Source organism: Ranitomeya variabilis, chromosome 1, assembly GCF_051348905.1.
Source record: "Ranitomeya variabilis isolate aRanVar5 chromosome 1, aRanVar5.hap1, whole genome shotgun sequence".
Lineage (NCBI taxonomy): Eukaryota > Metazoa > Chordata > Amphibia > Anura > Dendrobatidae > Ranitomeya > Ranitomeya variabilis.
Genome location: NC_135232.1, coordinates 1,026,124,853 through 1,026,149,641, shown reverse-complemented (window position 1 = coordinate 1,026,149,641; position 24,789 = coordinate 1,026,124,853). Strand labels below are relative to the sequence as shown.

General features: G+C 44.6%; 1 protein-coding gene across 1 annotated transcript; it reads right to left on the bottom strand.

Moving 5' to 3' along the window:
• SLC25A4 (solute carrier family 25 member 4) lies at positions 1–23,945 on the bottom strand. The gene is made up of 4 exons (XM_077279602.1): positions 23,741–23,945; positions 11,554–12,040; positions 10,398–10,538; positions 1–489 (listed from the first exon to the last, which is right to left on the bottom strand). Exons 1-4 carry the CDS (start codon positions 23,849–23,851, stop codon positions 332–334), a joined length of 897 nt encoding a protein of 298 aa, XP_077135717.1. The 5' UTR covers positions 23,852–23,945; the 3' UTR covers positions 1–331.
• Positions 23,946–24,789: the final 844 nt, after the last annotated feature.

Here is a 24,789-nt window from a genome sequence, read left to right as displayed (position 1 = left end):
TTCTTTGTAAGACACAATTTATTTATAAATTACATAACGTCATCCTTTTACTTGTGTTTCACAGGTTTCCTTGGCTCCAGCTACAAGCATACAAAATGCAACACTGTACATGAGACGGGATGTTCCAGTACTACACATGTACACGTTATGCATCCTAAAATGTACATCTGCACAGGTGGAGAAATTACTACTACGTGTTCTTGTTGCATACCTCCCATTCACACTCTGTTAATTTCCCTAGGAAATAGGATTTATGTCCCTGAAGTCAGATGCATCGCTGAGTCTTTATAAGTTATATGTAGGAAAGGATTAACAGGACCTGTTTGTTAGTTTATGCATATTTCTTGATTTCATCATACAATACGAGTACGAATGCACCACCCATGCCTCTCAGGACGTTGGACCAAGCACCCTTGAAGAAGGCTTTAGATCCTTCATCTTTGGCAATCTTCTTCCAGCAGTCAATTGTTCCCTTGTACATGATATCAGCTGTTTGGGAGGGGGGGAAGCAAAACAAAATATTAAAAAAAGGAAGCAAAAAGGAAAAAGAATCACAAAAAAAGAGGACAATTAGAAAAATTAAAATCTGGAGTCTCCAAACAGTGCCATATTTGCCTATGGATTACGTTATTTGGCCACTGCAGCTCAGCCTATTTATATGAACCCCGCTACGATGACAGCACATCGACATAAGTTTGCTGAAACGGAAGCAAATTTTTATTTTCTACTCTTGGACAACTTTTCTTCTCAGGCCACATCCAAAGGTATGAACTATGTTCACACAGAGTTTTTTGAGGATTTTGTGGAGCAGATTCCTTTCAAAAATGGCTTCAAAACGTCTTTGAGACTCATCCTGAGAGGATCCACAGAACATTTCAGAAAAAAAAAACTCCCAAAACACTTCAATACCGCTTCAGGAAAATAATAACTCCTAGAAAAAGTCCCAAAAAAGGAGGCGGTTGAAGCAGTTTTTGAATGGCTTTTGAGCGCTACAAAAAATGCAGTGTGAATATAGCCCAACACTGTAAGCACCAGACTGAAATAAAGTCTGACAATGTATCGTAAGTAAAGTACAGCCTGTGTCCAATGCCACCTAGAGAATTTAGAATGCATACATGGATAGGAATGAAGAAATAATGTGATACAGAAAATGTAAATAAAACATGTGACATGTCATGAAATCTTTGCTAGAGTAAAATTCACACTGCACTATTTTGTCTCAGTGCAGGGTTCAATGAAAGATTAAAAAAAAATCTCACTTTAGTTAAGCAACCAAGGACCAGGGCCATATTTTCCATAAGGCATGTACTTAGGGCGGCAAGAAGTAAGCGGCAGCACCATCTAAAATATTCATTTTTTTCTTCTGATTCTGCTACTACCTCAGTACCATGGCCCCCCAAGCAGCACCACTCAGCAGCTGCATTACATATAGATTCTGTGAACAGCTGTCGTTTCTGGAGCTCATGATGTGCTCGGTAACATCCCGCCCAGTGCCGGCCCTCCTGAGTATGTAATGGGCAAGAGAACACGGCCAAAGTGTGAAGAAGGGGACTGCTTTCTCATCTAATTGTGGCTTTATAAGGAAAAGATGCCAAGCAAAGTGCAGAAGAATAAGATCATCCTCTTCCTTTTATAGGGCGATTGTAATTGCTGCATACCCTCCGTTAAGTACACTGCTCAAAAAAAATAAAGTGAACACTAAAAGTCCCACATCCTAGATATCATTGAATGAAATATTCCAGTTGTAAATATTCGTTACATAGTGGAATGTGTTGCGAACAATAAAACCTAAAAATTATCAACGTAAATCACAACTAATATCCCATGGAGGTCTGGAGTTTTAATGATGCTCAAAATCAAAGTGGAAAAATGAAGTTACAGGTTGATCCAACTTCAGTGGATGCTCAGTAGTGTGTGTGGCCTCCACGTGCCTTTTGATCTCCTTACAATGCCAGGGCATGCTCCTGATGAGGCGGCGGATGGTCTCCTGAGGGATCTACTCCCAGACCAGGACTAAAGCATCTGCCAACTCCTGGACAGTCTGTGGTGCAATGTGACATTGGTGGATGGTGCGAGACATGATGTCCCAGATGTGTTCAATCGGATTCAGGGGAACGGGTGGGCCAGTCCATAGCATCAATGCCTTCATCTTGCAGGAACTGCTGACACACTCCAGCCGCATGCGGTCTGGCATTGTCCTGCATTAGGAGGAACCCATGGCCTATCGCATCAGCATATGGTATCGCAAGGGAGAACGAAAAACTTAGAACAGAATACATACTCTTATCAGTAGTACCCTATACCAAGTGGCGCTAGGGGTCAAATTTTACAGGACACTCCATTATCTCTTAAAACACCAAAAAAGGGAAAATGGGAGACTATTTGTCCAAAAAATAAAAAATTTGTATTTATCACATCTTTAAAAAATACAGACAGCTGTCTGCACCTGACCCCGTGTGGAGACTATGGGTAAGAACCCTTAATCGTGAGGTTATGGCAGCATGGATCATTCAATGGTGAATGCTCTGCAGTGGCATGTTGGGTCTCTAGCATACAGGTCACCATTTGTTAAAAAATACAACTGAATAGCTAATATTTAACCAGTTTTTGGGTTACTAAACACTGTGTAGGGGCATTGAATGAAGGATTAAGCCAAGCACTAGCACTTTATTTATACTGCTGATAACCTCATGGGTTTACCTATCCACCCTGATATGTAAAAGGATATAGGTGTTATTTTCACCGGTGTTCCACATCATCTGTTTTTTGTCATTTATTGTTGTCTGCAGTTATACATTGGTATTTTTTAAAGATGTGATAAATAAAATGTGTTACTTTTTTGGACAAATAGTCTCGTTTTCCCTTTTTTGGTCTCACAATGGGGTCTAAGGATCTCACCTCGGTACCTAATGGCAGTCAGGCTACCTCTGGCGAGCACATGGAGGGATGTGCGGCCCTCCAAAGAAATGCCACCCCACACCATTACTGACCCACTGTCAAACCGGTCATGCTGAAGGATGTTGCAGGCAGCAGATCGCCGGCGCCAGTGGCGAATTTGCCAATCCTGGTGTTCTGTGGCAAATGCCAAGCGTCCTGCACGGTGTTGGGCTGTGAGCACAACCCCCGTCTGTGGATGTCGGTCACTCAGACCATCCTCATGGAGTCGGTTTCTAACCGTTTGTGCAGACACATGCACATTTGTGGCCTGATGGAGGTCATTTTGCAGGGCTCTGGCAGTGCTCCTGTTCCTCCTTACACAAAGGCTGAGGTAGCGGTCCTGCTGCTGGGTTGTTGCCCTCCTATGACCCCCTCCACGTCTCCTGGTGTACTGGCCTGTCTCCTGGTAGCGCCTCCAGCCTCTGGACATTACGCTGACAGACACAGCAAACCTTCTTGCCACAGCTCGCATTGATGTGCCATCCTGGATGAGCTGCACTACCTGAGCCACTTGTGTGGGTTGTAGAGTCCGTCTCATGCTACCATGAGTGTGAAAGCACAACCAACATTCAAAAGTGACCAAAACATCAGCCAGAAAGCATTGGTACTGAGATGTGGTCTGTGATCCCCACCTGCAGAACCACTTCTTTATTGAGTGTGTCTTGATAATTGCCAATAATTTCCATCTGTTGTCTAGTCCATTTGCACAACAGCATGTGAAATTGATTGTCAAACAGTGTTGCTTCCTAAGTGGACAGTTTGATTTCACAGAAGTTTGATTTACTTGGATTTATATTCTGTTGTTTAAGTGTTCCCTTAATTTTTTTGAGCAGTGTATATCAGGAGAGTATTCACATACTGACAGTTTTTTCCTCATTTTTTGCTTTCTTTTTTTACTATGATTTTATGTCAGTTATGGCAAAACCGCAATGTTTTCACCTTGATTTTTTGCACATTAAGGAACCAAAATATCTGACAAATGTGTCACTGTGAAAATACCCGAAGGCATGAATCTCTAGAACAGGGATCCCCAAGCTGGGGCTCAGGAGCTACATGTGGCTCGCAGGCCCATGATGTGTGGGTCATGGCTGTCTGCCCGCTTGGTGACATAAATATGGCAACCTGTAATCAGGATGATGCTGCAAATTAGGGGGGTGATTGAAGATTAAAGGGAATCTGTCACCCCAAAATTCGCCTATAGGCTAAGGCCACCGGCATCAGGACGTAGCCTGAAAGATAAGAAATACAAGTTACATTATACTCACCCAGGGGCGGTCCGGGTCCAATGCCTTCCATCTTCATACGATGTCGCCTCTTCTTTGCTTCCTGCCGCGGCTCCGGCGCAGGCGTACTTTGTCTGCCCTGTTGAGGGCAGAGGAAAATACTGCAGTATGCAGGCGCCGGGAAAGGTCAGAGAGGCCCAGCGCCTGTGCACTGCAGTACTTTGCTCTGCCCTCAACAGAGCAGACAAAGTACGCCTGCACCGGAGCCGCGGCAGGAAGCAAAGAAGAGGACGACATCGTATGAAGATGGGAGGCGCCGGACCCGGACTGCACCGGAACCACCCCTGGGTGAGTATAATCTAACTTGTTTTTCTTATCTTTCAGGTTACATCGGGGGCTTATCTACAGCATTACAGAATGGCGGTGGCCTTAGCTTGTAGCCAAATTTTGGGGGTGACAGGTTCCTTTTAATGTGGTAGTGTGGTGAGTGTACTTAATGCCAGAATACTGAATGGGGGTAAGGTGAGGACCCCTGGATGTGAGTGTACAGCCTATACGGGATGGTGGTGCAGGGTCTTGGTGGACTTTCTGTGGATAAGCTTTGTCTGCCACTTTACCTGTAATGGGGGACGCTGGACGTGGCTCACAATCATCTCTCAGACCTGAATGTGGCTCTCAAGGTAAGAAAGAGTGACGCCACTACTCTAGAGTTTATTCATATGGTCAAATCACAGTTAATTGTTACAATTAGGGCAGGTGCAGACAACCGTACGTTCTCCATTCAAGAAATCTGTTCCAGTTATGGTAATCACACTCTGATCAGTGTGTGATCTGATTTTCTTGGATGTGGATAATTTAAAAAAAAAAATTCTCCATCTTCTCTATTTAGCCTGTCTAGGAAAATCCTACCGCGCTCAGATGTCATCCGAGTGCAGTCTGATGTTTTCCATGGACCCTCAAACACAAATGAGCGAGTTCCATCTGATTCTTGAAGGCAAATCATGCATGGTGTGAAGAAAATTGGATGTGGGCACAGCCCCATAGAATTACATGGGGACAAGTGCCATCCATAAACACCATGGATGGCATTCGTCTGAGTTATACGGTCATCTGCATGAGCCCTTACTGAGATGCAAACTGGGACGCGTGAGTATCCCTTAGGCTATGTTCACACAGTGCAGATTATTTGCAGTTTTTCAGCATTTTTGCGCTATAAAAACGCTATAAAACCGCAAATAATCTGCATACATTAAGCATCCTATCATTTTTAATGAAATCCGCAATTTCTGTGCACATGATGTGCGTTTTTCCGCATGAAAAACGCATTGCGGTAAAAAACCGGACATGCTCATTAATTTTGCGTTTTTTTCGCGGTTTTCCCACTGTCTAATGCATTGGGAAATGTTTGGGAAAAACCGCGTCAAAAACGCGTCAAAACCGCGCAAAAAACGCGCTAAAAAACGCATGCGGTTTTCATGCGGAAATCCGGCAGAAATGTCAGGATTTTCACAGGAATTTTCTGCATCAATTCCTGAACGTGTGTATGGGGCCTTACTTGGGAACACTTGTTTACATGGGGCTTTGTTTTCAGAGGCCCCATATATCATGCTGATTTCTCCAGACACATTCATAGGGGCTCAGCACTATAGGGGCAGAGCTGTATTTCTTTGCAGCAGCCGCTACACAGTGACCAGATCTATTATTTTCAAGGGGAGCAGTGTTTGGTGCTATTATATTTAGTGTATGGCATTGTTATTTTCAGAGGGCACAGAGTGTGCCACCATTATATGTATAGGCGAATCATGTGACAATATTATATTAAGATGTACAATGTGTGGCAGTATTATATTAGGCGCGTTGTGTCTGCCAGTCTTATATTCATTATTAATGTACTGATTTGAGCGGGTCCCACTTTTTGCACTTTTGCCCCTCTGCTTTTCTCCTGCAGAGCAGCAATCACGTCTCGTGCAGGAAATGTCACCCAGCTCCATTTAAGTAAATAATAGACATGGCGGATTGCTGTTAAATAGACTAATGTAATCTCTGGGGATATGGCCTTTTACATTATTTTTGTAATGTCTTGAAAGAGGAATAAGAAGAATTAAAAGTGAGTGTTTCTTGCTTTTAATGCCTTACAAGACTCCCTATTTTGTGTCTTTACAAATAATGTGTATGCCATGTGTGATCCTATATAATGGGGCGCGAGCACTGAACGTGCCTAGGTCCAAAGGCCCGTGATGGCGGAGCGATGCTGCTCCCTGCCTGCACTGTCAGTACTGGAATAAAGGAACATTAAGAATCCAGGTAGAAGACATTTGAAGGTTTCCTCCGTCAGTCTGCCCAGTGCATCACAGAAGTGTATCTAGAAGTGTGTGGAGTTATGGAAGAATTAATCCAGAATTTAGTATGATGTATACAGACTGTACCCTGCCATCTGCCTCCATCGCACTCTAATCAATATGTCCATTTATCTATTCTTCCTACAGGTACATGACCCAGTGTTTCCGCATTGACTTTCCCATACCTCAGCCTCTTGCAAAAACTTGGTTTTCTTTTCAACTGACCCCTGCAATACCCCCATTGTTATTTATGGCCTTGTGTACTCGGCCCTGATCATATGCATCTGGCTCACTTTTATTTATGTAACCAAGATAAGCACAGACCACTCCCCTCTGCTTCACATCTGAATATGATGTACACAGACTGTACCGTGCCATCTGCCACCATCGCACTCTAATTAAAATGTCCATTTATCTATTTTTCCTACAGGAAGTGTGTGGACTTATGGAAGAATTCATCCAGAATTTAACCTGAAGGGAACTGGATACATAGTCACTGTAAACAATGTTTCTGTTTGTCTTCACTCTGACCCCTATAATCCTTCACTTTCTGCTAACCCCCTAATCCCTACACCTAGTAAGGAACTGGTCATCTCTCCCTCCATCCTCCCCATCCATCTCACCTCCTCCTAAGAACTGTTCCTCAACATACAATCCTCTGTCTCCAAACACAGACAGCCACCTCATGCCCTCTCCTGCTTCCACCTGCTATCAATTTCTCTTCTCCTACTCACTGCCGGTGATATTTCTCCAAATCCTGGCCCTCCTCACCACATCCCCACAGTCATTTCTACCTCCCATCCACGTGTTCTCACAAATTTCCGTAACCTATCTAACTTTATACCCTTCCACCCAGCCCCCACTTCCCCAGTCCCACTAACAGGAGCTCTATGGAACGCTCGCTCCGTCTGCAACAAACTTTCCTACTATACATGATCTTTTCGATACTAACAAACTTTCCTTCCTCGCTATCACCGAAACCTGGCTCACCTCCTCTGACACAGCCTCTCCAATTGCACTTTCATGTGGTGGATGCCACCTTTCCCACACACCACACCCCAGCACCAATCATGGCGGAAGAGTTGGTTTTCTCCTGTCAGGTAACTGCTCCTTCACCCACATCCCACTGCCACCCTCTGTTATCCTCTCTTCCTTTGAGGTGCACTCTGCGCATCTAATCCCCCACCAACCTCCAATTGGCTGTCATTTACCGCCCCCCAGGGCCAGCCACCACCTTCTTCAACCACTTCACCACCTGACTACTTAGTTTCCTCTCTGCTGACATCCCCACTATCATCATGGGTGACTTTAACATCCCCATTGACACTTCCCTCTCAGCTGTCACTAAACTTTTATCTCTCACTTCCTCTTTCGGCCTCGCGCAATGGTCTTCTGCAGCCACTCACAAAGATGGCTACACACTGGACCTCATCTTCACCCGCCCCTGCTCCCTATCTAACCTCTCTAACTCACCTCTACCTCTTTCTGACCACAACCTGCTTACATTCTCTTCCCTCTCCTCTCCAGGTCCACAATTCCCACCCCGCAACCTTGCACACCCTCGCAGAAATCTTAAACACCTCGATCTACACTCACTCTCTGAATCCCTCCTCCCTCTTACAGGCATAAGTTTCCTACACAATGCAGATGCCACTTTGTATACCACCACAATAGCTGCAGCTCTTGAATCGATCACCCCTCTCACACGTACCAAAGCTCGCAAAATCAACACACAACCCTGGCACTCTAGCCTGACCAAAGAACTAAGGCGGGCTTCCAGAGTTGCTGAGCGGAGATGGAAAAGATCACACTCCAATGAGCACTTCATCAAATTCAAACAGTCCCTCGCTACTTTCAAGGCCACACTCACTGCAGCAAAACAAACCTACTTCTCATCTCTCATATCCTCCCTGTCTCACAACCCTAAACAGCTATTCAACACCTTCAATTCTCTCCTCCATCCCCCAGCACCTGCTCCCTCTCCACTCATCTGAGCTGAAGACTTTGCCTCATTCTTCAAGCAGAAGATTGATAACATCAGCAAAAGCTTTGGCCTACCACCCCCACAACCCCTCTTTCTAACTACTCAGTCCTCCAAAACCAGCTTCTCCACCATTACAGAAGACCAATTTTCCACCCTATTCTCAAGATCACATCTCACCTCTTAAGCACTTGACCCGATCCCATCCCACTTCATCCCAAACCTCACCAGTCTTCATCCTAACTGTTTCCCATCTCTTCAACCTATTAATAACAACTGGTGTTTTCCCCTCATGCTTCAAACATGCCTCAATCACACACATCCTCAAAAAGCCCTCTCTTGATCCATCCTCAGTATCTAGCTATCGCCCCATATCACTTCTCCCCTTTGCCTCAAAACTACTGGAACAACATGTCCATTTCTAAATGTCCTCCCACCTCTCTTCCTGCTCCCTCTTCGACCGCTTACAATCTGGCTTCCGACCGCATTACTTCACTGAAACTGCCCTAACTAAAGTCACCAATGACCTGCTGACTGCCAAAGCCAAGCGACACTACTCTGTCTTCCTTCTCCTGGAACTGTCCTCTGCCTCTGACACGGTGGACCACTCCCTCTTACTACAGACCCTCTCATATCTTGGCATCACAGACTTGGCCCTATTTTGGATCACGTCATACCTAACAGACTGGACATTCAACGTCTCCCACTCACACACCACCTCCTCACCTTGCCCCCTATCTGTCGGAGTCCTGCAAGGTTCGGTCCTAGGGCCCCCTGCTCTTCTCCATTTATACCTTTGGACTGGGACAGCTCATAGACTCTCATGGCTTGCAGTTTCACCTCAATGCTGATGACACACAGATCTACCTGTCTGGACCAGATATCACCTCCCTACTAACCAAAATCCCACAATGTCTGTCCGCTATTTATCCTTCTTCGCTTGATTTCTAAAACTTAACATGGACAAAACAGGATTCATTATCTTTCCCCATCTCATTCGACTCTCCCAACAAACGTATCCATTAAAGTAAATGGCTGCTCACTCTCTGTAGTCCCACAAGCTCGCTGCCTCTGGGTAATCCTTGTCTCTGATCTCTCCTTCAAACCACAAACCCAAGCCCTTTCCACTTCCCGTCGACTTCAACTCAAAAACATCTTCCAAGTCTGTACATTCCTCAACCTAGAATCTGCAAAAACCCTAGTGCATGCCCTGATCATCTCCCACCTTGACTACTGCAACCTCCTGCTCTGTGGCCTCCCCTCTAACACTCTCGTGCCCCCAATCTATCCTAAACTCTGCTGCCCGACTTATCCACCTGTCCCCCCCACTTTTCCCCGGCCTCTCCTCTCTGTCAATCCCTGTACTGGCTCCCCATTACTCAGACTCCAGTTCAAAACCCAAACCATGATATTCAAAGCCATCCACAGCCTGTCTCCTCCATACATCTGTGACCTCGTCTCCTGGTGCTTACCTGCACGCAACCTCCAATCCTCACAAGATCTCCTCTACTCTCCTCTTTTACCCTCTTCCCACAATCGCATACAAGCTTTCTCCCGTGCACCCCCCCTCCTCTGGAACTCTCTACCCCAACATATCAGACTCTCACCTACTGTGGCCTACAACCTGCAGTAACCACCTATCCACCAAACCGCTGCACGACCAGCTCTACCCTCACCTACTGTATTCTCACCCATCCCTTGTAGATTGTGAGCCCTCGCGGGCAGGGTCCTCGCTCCTCCTGTACCAGTCGTGACTTGTATTGATTAAGATTATTGTACTTGTTTTTATTATGTACACCCCTCCTCACATGTAAATGGAATCAATGGCGCTATAATAATTAATAATAGTATAAAAACATCAAGGTTAAATTTTTGGGAATTATGGTCCCAAACTGAATGAATTCTATTTGATCTTACCTCCTTTCCTGCCAGACTGCATCATCATACGACGTCGGACAGTGTCAAAGGGATAGGAGACAAGACCGGCTACGGCAGTGACACTCTGAGCAATCATCCAGCTGACCACAATGTGCACATTCTTGGGATCTGGCAGCATGCCTATAAGAAAATCACAGTCAATTAGCATGAGATAATGGCGTATTGCACACTGTCTGGTTGTTATCGATTCAATGATATAACTGACTATTTCATTTATTAGGTCTAACACGTTACAGAATGATCACAATATTTAAAAGAGAATCTGTTACCAGGTTTTTGCTACCTCATCTAAGAGCAGCATGATATAGGGACAGAGACCCTGATTCCAGTGATGTATCACTTTACTGGGTGCAGCAGTTGTCATAAAATCCCTGTTTTCTCTGCTGCAGATCTAGCAGTGCTTGGAATGCTGAGCTCTGTATAAACCCACCGACACCACTGATAGACAGCTTTCTGTGTGCACTGTGCATAGGCAGAAAGCTGCTAATCAGTGATTGGGGCAGGGTTACAATGAGCAGATGAATACATGGCATTAGACACCTTGTCCTCTACTAGTAATCTCCTGCTAATAAAATACTAATTTTATTAAATCAACACTCAGCCTTATAAGTGACGCCTCACTGTAATCAGGGTCTATACATCTACGTCATGCTGGTCTCCAATTACATAGCAAAAACCTGCTGACAGATCCCATTTGAAGGAAAATGATGGAGTTGTTTCATTTAACCACAAAAAAGGTTTGGGGAATAGTATAATTATGAAATAACATGTGATACCAATGATATTTGTTAGTAAAGATTCTTCATAGTATCTAAATAGTGATGAGCGGACCAGTGGAAGTTCGGGTTCTGATAACCGATCCGTACTCTATTCCAGAGTTTGGTTCAGGTACCAGGACAGAACCCCAACTTCAACCAGAACCCAAACTTCAACCAGAACCCAAACCCCTTTGAAAATAAAGGAGACCTGAACGGGAAAGAAAACAATTCTCTCTCTCTGCAACGGACTTCCAAGGAAAGTCTGTGTTCAGCGTCTAGCACCGGACAGTAACTGTTGGGTACGAATGCCGAACACTTCTGTTCGGGTTCACTCATGCCTATGTCTAAATTCCATATTGTCATTGGCTGTTTCTTACCCTTAGCAGTATCATAGACACCAAAGTAGGCTGCTCTGTAAATGATGATGCCCTGGACGGACACATTGAATCCTTGGTAGAGACCTTTAGCACCATCTGACTTCCAGATTTTGGCTAAGCAATCACCAAGGCCACTAAACTCTCTCTGGGCTGGGCCTTTACCCACATCTGCAGCCAGACGGGTTCTGGCGAAATCCAGAGGGTACACAAAGCACAAGGACGTGGCACCAGCGGCTCCTCCAGATGCCAGGTTACCAACAAAGAACCTCCAGAACTGAGTGTGCCTGTCTACACCCCCCAGGAAGATTTGCTTGTACTTGTCCTTGAAGGCAAAGTTGAGAGCTTGGGTTGGGAAATAACGGATGACATTGGCAAGGTTGCCTCTCCAGAAGGAAATAATGCCTTGTTCTTTGGGAATTCGGACCACGCAGTCCATGATTCCCTTGTATTGCATTTCTACTGAAATCTGTTTGCTGGCATGCTGCACCTAAAGACAGAAGAAAGGAGAAGGTAAGGATTTATGTAGACAAGAAATCTGACACGGTTTTTTTGTGTGGAAAAAGTCTAATGAAATGGGCCCCACCACCTAATGACTGGAAGCTACCACACCAGAGTAAGTAGCAATAATTGTAGGTACAGATAATGGTGGCACATATATAACAAACCCCCCCACAGTACTGATAGCAGAAACCCAAAATCTGGTTATTGTCAGCAAATGAGGAACATTGTTCTCGCACCTCTTTGCACCCCAAACCTCTGCGCCCAATAATGCTTACTGTGGCTGCAGGGACTATATACAGTATATAAATTTATATATGTACAGCTCTGGAAAAAATTAAGAGACCACTGCAAAATGTTCAGTTTGTCTGATTTTTCTCTTTATAGGTATATTTTTGAGTAAAATGTAAATTGTTATTTTATTCTATGAACTACTGATAACATGTCTCCAAGTTTCCAAGCAATACATTTTGAATTTTTTTTTCTGAAAATAAGAAATGGTCAAAATAACAAAAAAATGCATTGCTTGTAAACGTCAAATAATGCAAAAAAAAACAAGTTCATAATCATTTAGAAACAACAATACTAATGTTTTAACTCAGGAAGAGTTCAGAAATAAATATTTTGCGGAATAACCATGATTTTTAATCACAGCTTTCATGCGTCTTGGCATGCTTTCCACTAGTCTTTCACACTGCTTCTGATGCAAAAATGTAAGCAGTTCTTCCTTGTTTGATGGCTTGTGTCTATCCATCATCCTCTTGATTACATTCCAGAGGTTTTCAATGGGGTTCAGGTCTGGAGATTGCACTGCCTATGACAGGGTTCGGATGTGGTGGTCTCTTAATTTTTGCCAGAGCTGTATATGATTGAACTTTATAATACCTGAATACTCCATAATCAGCACTGCGTGTCACTAGATCATAGCTCACATTTGCTTCTTCATATCTTTCACATTTTGGAGCGCTTTTTGCACTTTTAGGGAACCTGACAGCTGATACATATGCTTGATCCATGGACAGCCTGTATCAGACAGTGGCTGTATGATTCCAGCCAGGTTTGTTTGACACTTAAATGTGGCGGCATTTCAGACAAAAACAAAGAAAAGCTGCTGAGGACCGAGCCACACGGGACACTAGTCAAAATGGCACCAGCCGCAATAGATGTTACTGCACAGGCGCTGTCACAGGCTCCATTTTGGTGGAGCCAAAAAAACTTTCTGTAGCAAAATGGCGCCGGCAGTAATGACTGCGCAGTAGCATCTATCGCATTCCGCTAGATGCTACAATGCAGGTGCCGCTGGCGCTAGATGATGGATCCAAATTCTTTTCTCCAGCAAAATGGCAGCTGCGCTTGCACCCCTTAATTGATGTGATGTAATTAATCTTTCCTATGTCCATCCTCTAACTTGTCTCCTTTGCGCAAGCGCGCCTTTTACCTTTTTAGCATTTGCATTACATTTATTTTTGTGCTTGTGAGTCGCCCTGCCAGGGCCGTGGGGTACTCGGTACCGGGTCCTGCGGTTCACAGGGGGATGTCACGGTGGCGACTCGGTCCGTGGCCCTGGGCACCCATGTAAAAGGGGGGAAAGGTCTTTAAAGAGAATAAAGTTTATGTTCGTGACACCACCTGTGGTATTCGGTCAATGGGGACCAACACTGATTTAAAGGTTCCTCTGGGGTGATGTTATGGCAGCTAGATGGTATAACTTCCCACAGGTGAAGTATATCCCCAGGGCTCCCGATGTGTAAATGGTAGACGGTGAATGGGGCAGTAAAGAATGAGGACACAGGGTTACAGTCTCTTTACCTTGTATACTCTCAAATTCAGTCACAGTCCAGGGCACCAGATCACAGGGCAAGCAGGGTCCGGCCGGCTTGGAGGCAAGTTAAGAGTCCCCTTATCCAGGTGGAAATCAAAGCCTTCCTCTAGCGCCATGGTGGTGTAGTCCCTTACTGCCTATGGCTTCACATAATGTCCTCACAGATGTTCTCTCTCTCTCTCTGTCCCCCGGATAGGATAGGACATAACCCGTATGACTGGTGGCTTGAGGCGGTTTATAGGGACTCTAGCACGCCCCAGCCTCTGAGGGGTGCCTCCTGGGTGTTAGGTCAGACAGGTAACTTGGAGTTCAGCTGTCCTGCCGGTTCCTGATGTAAGTCATGGAGGTCCTTACAACCTCGGTGTTCCGGCTACTGGTCTCTGCGCCTCAGAAGGAGGCAGACTGCTCGGCGCTGGTCTCCCCCTGATATCCTCTCCTGTGCTGTGCTCTCTTGCATGTTCACTGCAATCAATTCGGCTTTCTGAATGTCTCTTTCTAGGAACTGCTTCACTGCAGCTACACAGCTCCGTAAAACCCTTTTCTGCCTCAGACTGATCCAGTCTGTTTTCTGGCAAGAACTGTTCTGACTTTCCCTCCTGACTACCAGATATATATATATGGGGAGTCACCTAGTAAATAGGATCAAAAGCTCCCCCTGGTGGCCTGGAGTGTGAATGTGTTGCATGTTTGTGGTACCTGGTTACAGTTATCCTTTCTTGCCTCCAAACGTAGCATCACTCTCCCCGGGAGGAAAGCAATGCTACTGTGATGACCAGGACCCTGGGGCGCCACACTTGCACTTACTATTTCCGGTTGATGGAACGCACATGCCCACTTCCGGTTTCTGTGGCACGTATGGTATCTATTTACGCTTGCGCATTGATCTTGACTGTTCCGGCAGATGCTCATAGAGTGCTGCCCGCAGGCGTTGGCGATCATTTGGGTCATCAGTAAGGGCCCTTACTTGTGTATATATACCAGACTTGACTGGCCCTATACTGACATCCCCTGTCAGAGCCACATGGATTAGCGACACGCGTTGGGTCCAGCAGGCACAATCTGACTCCATACTGTGGTAAATATGTTTAATTGATAGATTTTATGATTTATCCTCTACATTTCTTCCAACCATTGGGTCACCAATTACTCAGCTCACTGCATGCTATGTTTTCTCTGATGGTTCTCATATGGTCTGTACCCTCTATTCTACTGCAGTGTATTTGACGCCTCGTCTCCTATATGGTGTCACTCTTGACTAGTATTGCACTTGTATTACATATTTTTTACATAACAACAGTCATGCCATATAGCTTTATGGTTGGGTTCCTCTATATACAGTGGAGGAAATAAGTATTTGATCCCTTGCTGATTTTGTAAGTTTGCCCACTGACAAAGACACAAACAGTCTATAATTTTAAGAGTAGGTTAATTTTAACACTGAGAGATAGAATATCAAAAATAAAATCCAGAAAATCACATTGTTTAATTTATATTAAATTATAATTAATTTTTTATTTGCATTTTGCAGTGAGAAATAAGTATTTGATCCCCTACCAACCATTAAGAGTTCTGGCTTCTACAGACCAGTTAGACGCTCCTAATCAACTCGTTACCTCAAGGAAATGATGCCTTACGTGATGCCAGAGTCTCCATATAGACAGGTTCTGTAGCTTCTATTTGCTCGGAGCGCACTTTTATTAAATGGATATTCTTATGTTATGAAATTGATATAGTTAGAATGAAAATAGACGTTTGCAATTGACTTGCTTTTCCTATCTGCTGTCATTCTCCTGCTGTGAGAGCTGTTATCTTACATAGTGTACATCTTGTTGCCAAGTAAACCGACCACTAGAGCCTGTGAGTGTGAACAGTAGTTACAGTCAACGATAGGAGTTGACTCCTGAGATTCCAGACACCTCTCTGCAATCCATTGATTTCTATACAACAGTTTGCTGCTCACCTCCCTCTGTCTTCCTCTCAGCTTCTAAACTGTTATTAGCCCAGCAAAAAAATCACAATGTCCTGGATCAACAAAATCAGAAGCTTCCAGAGCAACTCTCCTTATTGCTGCTCTCTTTCCTGAACCGTGTGCTTGTTCAAAGGCTCTGTTAACTCAATATGCAAATAGAGTGACAACAAACTTCAGAGCAGGCAATGATGGACCTTTATGTGTCACAGAATTATTATTTATCATTTATTATATTTTTATATTATATATTATTTATATATTATTTAGGACAAAGCTACTGAACCATAACTGTCACTCGAGGGAGTGCTGTCCCCCCAAGCAACAAGAAAGTGAAGAGGACTGGAAAGCTGCGCGCTGCTCAAGACAAAGGTTTAGAATATATGGCCTAATAAGTTATGTGCAATGTAACATCACTAGATGACTGATACGGTATGTCTTAGCATCATCCATCGCGGACACCACGGCTAAGAGCTAAGGATATAGGAATGCTGCTGGAAACAGAAGTATGCACTGAGTTTCGCAGTGTAGCAGCATTGACAATAGACAATAATAATACATAAAATATAAAGTTTTGTCCTAAAAATACAATAAAAATCCAACTACCGTATATACTCGAGTATAAGCCGACCCGAGTATAAGCCGACCCCCCTAATTTTGCCACAAAAAACTGGGAAAACTTATTGACTCGAGTATAAGCCTAGGGTGGAAAATGCAGCAGGTACCGGTGAATTTCAAAATTAGAAATAGATACTCCATACCATTCATTATGGCCCCATAGATGCTCCACATAAAGCTGTGCCATATATAATGCTCTGCACCGTTCATTATGGCCCCATAGATGCTCCACATAAAGCTGTGCCATATCTAATGCTCTGCACCGTTCATTATGGCCCCATAGATACTCCACATAAAGCTGTGCCATATATACAATGCTCTGCACCGTTGCCCCATAGATACTCCACATAAAGCTGTGCCATATATACAATGCTCTGCACCGTTGCCCCATAGATAGCTGTGCCATATATATAATGCTCTGCACCGTTGCCCCATAGCTGTGCCATATAGTGCTCTGCACCGTTGCCCCATAGCTCTGCCATATAGTGCTCTGCACAGTTGCCTCATAGCTGTGCCATATAGTGCTCTGCACCGTTGCCCCATAGCTGTGCCATATAGTGCTCTGCACCGTTGCCCCATAGCTGTGCCATATAGTGCTCTGCACCGTTGCCCCATAGCTGTGCCATATAGTGCTCTGCACCGTTGCCCCATAGCTGTGCCATATAGTGCTCTGCACCGTTGCCTCATAGCTGTGCCATATAGTGCTCTGCACCGTTGCCCCATAGCTGTGCCATATAGTGCTCTGCACCGTTGCCCCATAGCTGTGCCATATAGTGCTCTGCACCGTTGCCCCATAGCTGTGCCATATAGTGCTCTGCACCGTTGCCCCATAGCTGTGCCATATAGTGCTCTGCACCGTTGCCCCATAGCTCTGCCATATAGTGCTCTGCACCGTTGCCCCATAGCTGTGCCATATAGTGCTCTGCACCGTCCATTATTGCCCCATAGCTGTGCCATATAGTGCTCTGCACCGTTGCCTCATAGCTGTGCCATATAGTGCTCCGCACCGTTGCCCCATAGCTGTGCCATATAGTGCTCTGCACCGTTGCCCCATAGCTGTGCCATATAGTGCTCTGCACTGTTGCCCCATAGCTGTGCCATATAGTGCTCTGCACTGTTGCCCCATAGCTGTGCCATATAGTGCTCTGCACCATTGCCCCATAGCTGTGCCATATAGTACTCTGCACCGTTGCCCCATAGCTCTGCCATATAGTGCTCTGCACCGTTGCCCCATAGCTGTGCCATATAGTGCTCTGCACCGTTGCCCCATAGCTCTGCCATATAGTGCTCTGCACCATTGCCCCATTGATGCTCCACATAAATCTGTGCTGCTGCTGCTATAAAAAAAAAAAAAACACATACTCACCTCTCTTGCTTCCAGCTCCTCGGCGCCATCTTCCCGGCGTCTCTCCGCACTGACTGATCAGGCAGAGGGCGGAGCGCACACTATATGCGTCATCGCGCCCTCTGACCTGCATAGTCAGTGCAGAGAGACGCCGGGAAGATGGAGCGACGCCCGGCGTGTGGAACGAGGACAGGTGAATATGTCATACTTACCTGCTCCCGGCGTCCCGCTCCTTCCCCCGGACAGCTGGTCTTCGGTGCCGCAGCCTCTTTCTCTATCAGCGGTCACCGGCACCGCTTCATTAGAGAAATGAATAGGCAGCTCCGCCCCTATGGGAGGTGGAGCAGCCTATTCATTTCTCTAATGAGCGGTCCCATGTGACCGCTCAGGGGAAGAGCTGCGGCACCCGGAGACCGTGGGACGGGCAGGGGGGGCGCCAGGAGCCCCGGAAGCAGGTAAGTATATGACAGTGCTCACCCGCCGACCCCACCACCGATCATGACTCGAGTATAAGCTGAGAGGGGCACTTTCAGCCCAAAAATTTGGGCTGAAAATCTCGGCTTATACTCGAGTATATACGGTAATAGGAATTCTGAGTGTCTGATATGTTCACTTCTTATTTCAGGCAACCCGAACAGCAAATTGGCTTTGACCACAGCATAGCGGGACTCAATCTTTATGTCTCCCAACCGGACTGGTTCAAAGGTCACGATTACCAGTTCTCTGCTTATCAATGGAAGTTAGCAGTTTCTAGTAATAAGTTGTGAGCAGGGCCAGACTGGCCATCGGGCACTTCTGGCAAATGCCAAAAGGGCCTCTGCCAGTAGTGGGCCGCTGCACGCCGACTCACCCCCCCACCAGCGCCGCCGCCACATTCAACTATAACGGCTTCTATGACGCCGGTACAGTTGAATGCAATGATGGAGGAGAGAGCGTCTGCTGTCGCTCCCTCTCCCATCATTCCCTGCTCTGCCTCTGACACTGCAGGTGCGCGTGCACTGACTGTGTGCCAGGCAGTGCAGCGGCAGCCGCTGAGACAGGAGCAGGGACCAACGCGGGCACGAGGAGAGGTGAGGAGTGTGTTGGTTTTTTTTACTGGACTGTGGGGCCATTCTCGGGGGGAGGAGAGATGCGGGCTGTGCTGTATACTACTATGTGGGCTGTGCTGTATACTACTCTGTGGGCTGTGCTATATACTGGTACGTGGGCTGTGCTGTATACTGCTACATGGGCTGTGCTGTATACTGCTACGTGGGCTGTGCTGTATACTGCTACATGGGCTGTGCTGTATACTGCTACATGGGCTGTGCTGTATACTGCTACATGGGCTGTGCTGTATACTGCTACGTGGGCTGTGCTGTATACTGCTACGTGGGCTGTGCTGTATACTGCTACGTGGGCTGTGCTGTATACTGCTACGTGGGCTGTGCTGTATACTACTACGTGGGCTGTACTGTATACTACTGTGTGGGCTGTGCTGTATACTACTGTGTAGGCTGTGCTGTATACTACTGTGTGGGCTGTGCTGTATACTACTACGTGGGCTGTGTTGTATACTACTATGTGGGCTGTGTTGTATACTACTATGTGGGCTGTGTTATCTGCTATGCGGGTTGTGCTATATACTATGCGGGTTGTGCTATATACTATGCGGGCTTCGCTACATACTATGGGGGGTATATTATATTCTATGGGGGAGGCCGTGTTATATACTATGTGGCTGTGTTATATACTATTGTGGGGGTATATTATATTCCATGGTGGAGGCTGTGTTATATACTATGGGGGTGTGGTGCAGTAAAAGGTGTAGTGCTGGACGGAAGATATATTTCTCCCAGCAGGATAAGTTTTGGCCTGTTATTTTCCTAAGGTTGAGGGCCTGCAGTGATGTCACGATCACGTGATCAGCCCATGTGATGGGTACCTCACCTGTGGGTGTGGCTATAGACTATGTAATGGAGTTTCTTTTGTTTGGCACATGTTATTCTGGGTTTGGAGCTGGGCTGGAATAAGCCTGAACTGTTTTTCTCTGCCACATATGCCGCAAAGGACGGTGACATGACTGTTGGCAACCCTGGGAATGGCATCTGGCTGAAGCCGCTGACCTGGCATCCGCTAAGTTAAGCCCGTCCCGTGTAAGGGTGAGTCTGAGACCAGTGGTTCTCCAAGTTGGAGTATGTTTGGTTTTTTCTCTTACTTTCTGTCATGGACTGTTTAAAGTGCCAATAAACCACTGAAATTTGGACTGTAAGCCTGTGTGTTGCCTCATTACTGTGGCCCTACCTCTGCTCACCTGAGCCAATCCCTACAGGGGGGTACATTATATTCTATGGGGGAGGCTGTGTTATATACTATGGGGGGCTGCATTATATTCTATGGGGGCTACATTATATATTATGGGGAGGTGGGCTGTATTATATTCTATGGGGGGCTGTATTAGATTTTATGAGCGATGATTGCATCATACTCTTTAATGGGGCTGCATTATATTCTGTGGGGAGGTGGGCTGTATTATATTCTATTAGGAGCTACACTATATTCTGTGGGGGACTGTGTTATATTTATATTCTTTGAGGGGTGATTGCATCATACTCTATGAGGGGGCTGCATTAAACTATGAGGGGGGCAGCATTATATTCTATGTGGTGGCTGCATTATACTCTGGGGTGGCTGCATTATATTCTGTAGGGTGGTGGCTGCATTATACTATATGTGTGCTGCATTATACTGTATCGAGGACTATGGGGAATACGTTATACTATATGAAGAACTATGGGGTGCATTATACTATGGGAAGTAAATTGTACTACATGGATGACTATGGCGGTGCATTATACTATATGGAGCACTATGAGGAGTGTATTATGCTCTATGGAGGATTGAGCGGTGTATTTTAATATATGGAGGACTGAGCAGTGTATTTTAATATATGGAGGACTATAGGGAGTGTATTATACTATATGGAGGACTGTGGTGCACATTATAATATATGGAGGACTATGGGGTGTATTTTACTAAACAAGTAAAATGCTGCATATTCAGATTGTTTTTGCTGGAATAAAAATCATTGTTCTCAGCAGGACATTGCCAGTGTAAACTGTAGATGTGCGGCTGATAACATGATACTGTATGGTGATCTGTTAGTGATCTATTAGTGATCGTTCTGTCCCATCATTATTCCTCAGCTGGTGGAAAGAAGCCGGGAAACAAGCGTTGAACAACTTCCGTATTGTCGATCAAACTCATTTAGTGGCCTGAACTCAGCGCTTGTAAATACAACCGAAATGCTTTTGTGTGATGTGCAATATGTTAGCATTTGGGGCCCTATTATAAACTTTGCCTAGGGCCCCACTTTGCCTAAAACCGGCCCTGCCTGCAAGTGTACAAAGATATTATAGTCACCATGTGACAAGTGGACCTGTGTAACTTCAAATGCCAGGGCTGAATTTTAGTGCCAGTCCAGCCCTGGTTGTGAGCCAGTAGGTCACAATCAGTAGTCACATGTGTTCCTGTGTGTCCTAAGAATTGAGGCTTATATTCTGAAGGAAATGGAAAATACTTTACGGCATTGTGATGAGAGACGAGTTGTTAACTTTTCAAGTTGCTCAAAAAGGGTCAAAATCCTGAAGATCAGCAAATTAAATAGGAAGATAGATAATTATTATGTACATACATCGATTAGGTAATAGATTTATATGGAATATATATATATATATATATATATATATATATATATATATATATATATATATTAACTACTGAACCTGAAGACCCTTATAATGTTTCTACAGACTTGTATGTATTTTTATGGATGTTATGTCAGTAAAGCCTACTGAAAAACACTTCTCAGCCTGAAAGAGATCCTTAAAGTGACTGTATCATCAACGACCTAATGTTTAAATCCAGTTTGTGTGTTAAATGTATTTTTTTTTATTTCTTGGCAATGCTTTTACTTCCCATATCTGCATTATTTAAGCTAAAATATAGAGATCTTTACATTTTCACAATGGCCACTAGGGCTTTTTTAGACTATAACATCTAGTTTCAGGAAATCCCTCCAGGAAGGACAGAGTCTAAACTTTTCTTATGTACTTAACATCTAATGAGACTGTGCAAAGGTCATTGTGAAAGAAGGGACAGCAGGGGGAGCTGTGACATTGCCTGTAGTGATTGTTGGATCCTGTGTCATCAGCTGTGTGTAGCTGTGTTATGTGTCCATATAATCCTGCCTCTGATGATAAGGAAGCTGCTACTATACTGACAGCACAGGAAGTATGAGACTTACCACGCCCCCCCCAGTGGCCAGTGTAGAAATTGCAAGATTACTAATTTTGTTTTTTTTATTTAAATAAAGATCATGAGTTGAAAAAAATATTGCTATAAAATATAACAAAGCATGTACCAGAAACACCTGATTTAAAATAGTAATACATTTCTTGATTTTTTTTTTTCAAGATAAAAATAGTTTGCAAAGAGTTGAAAAAGAAGCCGTATTATTTTAATCTACAACTACTGTAGCTTGATGTGTGTGACATTGAGGTAAAACGCATGATTAAAAGATACACTGCTTTAGAGGGAATCCTCTGGATCAGAATATTGACGGCCTATCATTAGGATATATCCTCAATATAAGATTGCGAGTTGTGACCAATTCCAGGCAGCCATCACAGTTTACATTGCCCTGTCAGACTGCACCTCCTCCACTAAGCAGACATGTGCAGGTAATCATAATGTTGTCTCATTCAATTAAATAAGAGACGAGCAATTACCTTCAAATAACTCATTGGTCAGATGCCATAAGTCAGATGGTCTTTCCTAAGGGCAGGGGCAGATGACCGTATTTTTGGTCCAAGAGCGATCCGACAAACATCGCACATGTCCAATTTTTTCCTCGGACAGAGACTGCTACAAGCCCGAGTTTGATCCGATATTTAGATCGCAGTCAGCCATGCAAATCAGTGAGCCCATGGAAAACATCAGACTGCACTCGGATGACATCCGATTTCCACTTATTCACAGAATGAAGAAATTTTGGATGGAGATAATCGGATCACACTATGTTCACACTCTGATGAAGCTCTGATTAGAGTGTCATTAGCATAATTGTCCCGATTGTCTCAGATGAGAGAATCCACAGTCATCTGCATCTGCCCTAATAATGGGCCGTCAATACTGACCCTGAAAAAACACCTTTAATTATGCTATAAAATGATTAACCTAATGAAAAGTATTTGTTTTAATATATTTATTGAGATCTGATAATATCCTGATAATATAATGTAAAATGCACTTATATTTGCAATCAATTCACACAGTAAATAGTTCCACACTATTCCATATACCATTATATACACTGATACAATCGTGCATCTATTGCCATTAAATGCACTATTATTTCTACACACGCTATAACAGGCAGCTGTTGTTTCAAAGCACATAAGTCACATAAGAAAAACAATTATTACACAGCAGTGTCACTAGATGCCTGAGAGACGGACTTGGCATGTGCTCCAGGGCCACCATGTGACCGTTCTAAAAACAGTCAATGGGCAGCGCAGGAGACACTTTCCATATTTAGTCTGGAATATGCCATGTAGTGCCCTCCCTGCAGATCTGCCCATTCTGGCTCTCGTGTATTCTGTCACTATGGGGTGTTCGTCTTATGACCTTCCCTACTGCTTACAGGAAGACGGCTTCTGGGAATAAGAGGGTGCAGACATCTACTGACCGCACAGGTGACCCCGTACTGCAGCTATTCTACGTAATCACAGAAAACGTAAGGGAACCTCTAATTATAGGGAGAAGTGCACTGTTACCCCACTATTCAACATTGTGCATATCTTATAGATTATAACTAGGCATACTGTTACATCAATCACACTACTACTACTACTACTACTAATAATAATAATGATAAAAGTAATAATAATCTCATTACCTGCAGCAAAAGTTTTACTCTCTCAATTGGGGCCACGGCCGTCTTAGAAATGGCGGCAGCAATCCCTCCAGCTAAAAAGTCCTTGAGAAAGCTGATGGCTTGGTCACTCATCTTGAAAGTGGTAGAGGTGAAGCACCTGCTTCCTTACACTACAATGTCAGTCCTTCTCCAGGCAGCTCCCAGTCTGCACCGACAGCCAAAATAGGACGAGGGACAGACGAGCTCCTCTTTATAAAGACACTAGATCTCCCCCAGGGGTGGGATCTTGGGGGATGCTTGTAATTGGCTGTTGTGTCCAGATCGGAGGGCACCGGGGGCATGGGAGACATGTTGCTTCATGGAGACCCCCATGATTCACATAGGGACATTTAAAGGACATTTTAATGTTATCTGCTCCACAGTGAACAGCTTTTTGTCACGGCATGTACCCATTATATTAATAGCATCCTGGGTATTCTAAGTAAGGCTAGGGGCATTGAGGAATCAGAATAATGGTGCAAATAATGGGAAGACCCCTTTTCCCTAATAGTTTTCACTTAACCTTACTGTGCAATTTTGACCTGGAATGATTGCGACATAAATAAAAATGATTAAACCTTTAAATACAATGTTAACCCAAGTTCATTTTTTAACCAGTTTATAATAAGGGGACATCGAGTATCGAGGCGATGAATATTCATTATTAGGTATCAGATAGTTAGGTTTGCCTTATTCCCAGAGTGGTAACATTGCCCTTTCCCCATTACTCTATGGACCAAATTGCTTTGTCCTTCCTCAGGACTCTTTGTGCTAATATTGCTCCATCCATGAGCAGCTTTACTCATCGATTAGCAGCTGAATATTTTGTACTTGGTTGTGACTGTAGAACTGGCACAAGTCACCTTCACATCCACTTCCGTATGACATTGCAGCCTTCTCTGTAGGTACAACGTCAATGCCAATCAGAGGAGCCACCATGTGACACTCGCTGTCACCGGAGAGCACAAGCTGCTCTGTCCTGGAGCTGGATAACTGTTACTATGGCTCCCCAGTACACCAGGGCTACAAAT

What these genes read in the sequence shown, in the direction of transcription:
- SLC25A4 (XM_077279602.1), bottom strand. Translation starts at nt 23,851, where the DNA reads ATGAGTGACCAAGCCATCAGCTTTCTCAAGGACTTTTTAGCTGGAGGG. An exon ending in GAGTAAAACTTTTGCTGCAG is followed by an intron (nt 12,041 to 23,740) that starts GTAATGAGATTA and finishes TTCTGTCTTTAG; the next exon opens with GTGCAGCATGCCAGCAAACA. An exon ending in GCAGTCTGGCAGGAAAGGAG is followed by an intron (nt 490 to 10,397) that starts GTAAGATCAAAT and finishes CCTCCCAAACAG; the next exon opens with CTGATATCATGTACAAGGGA.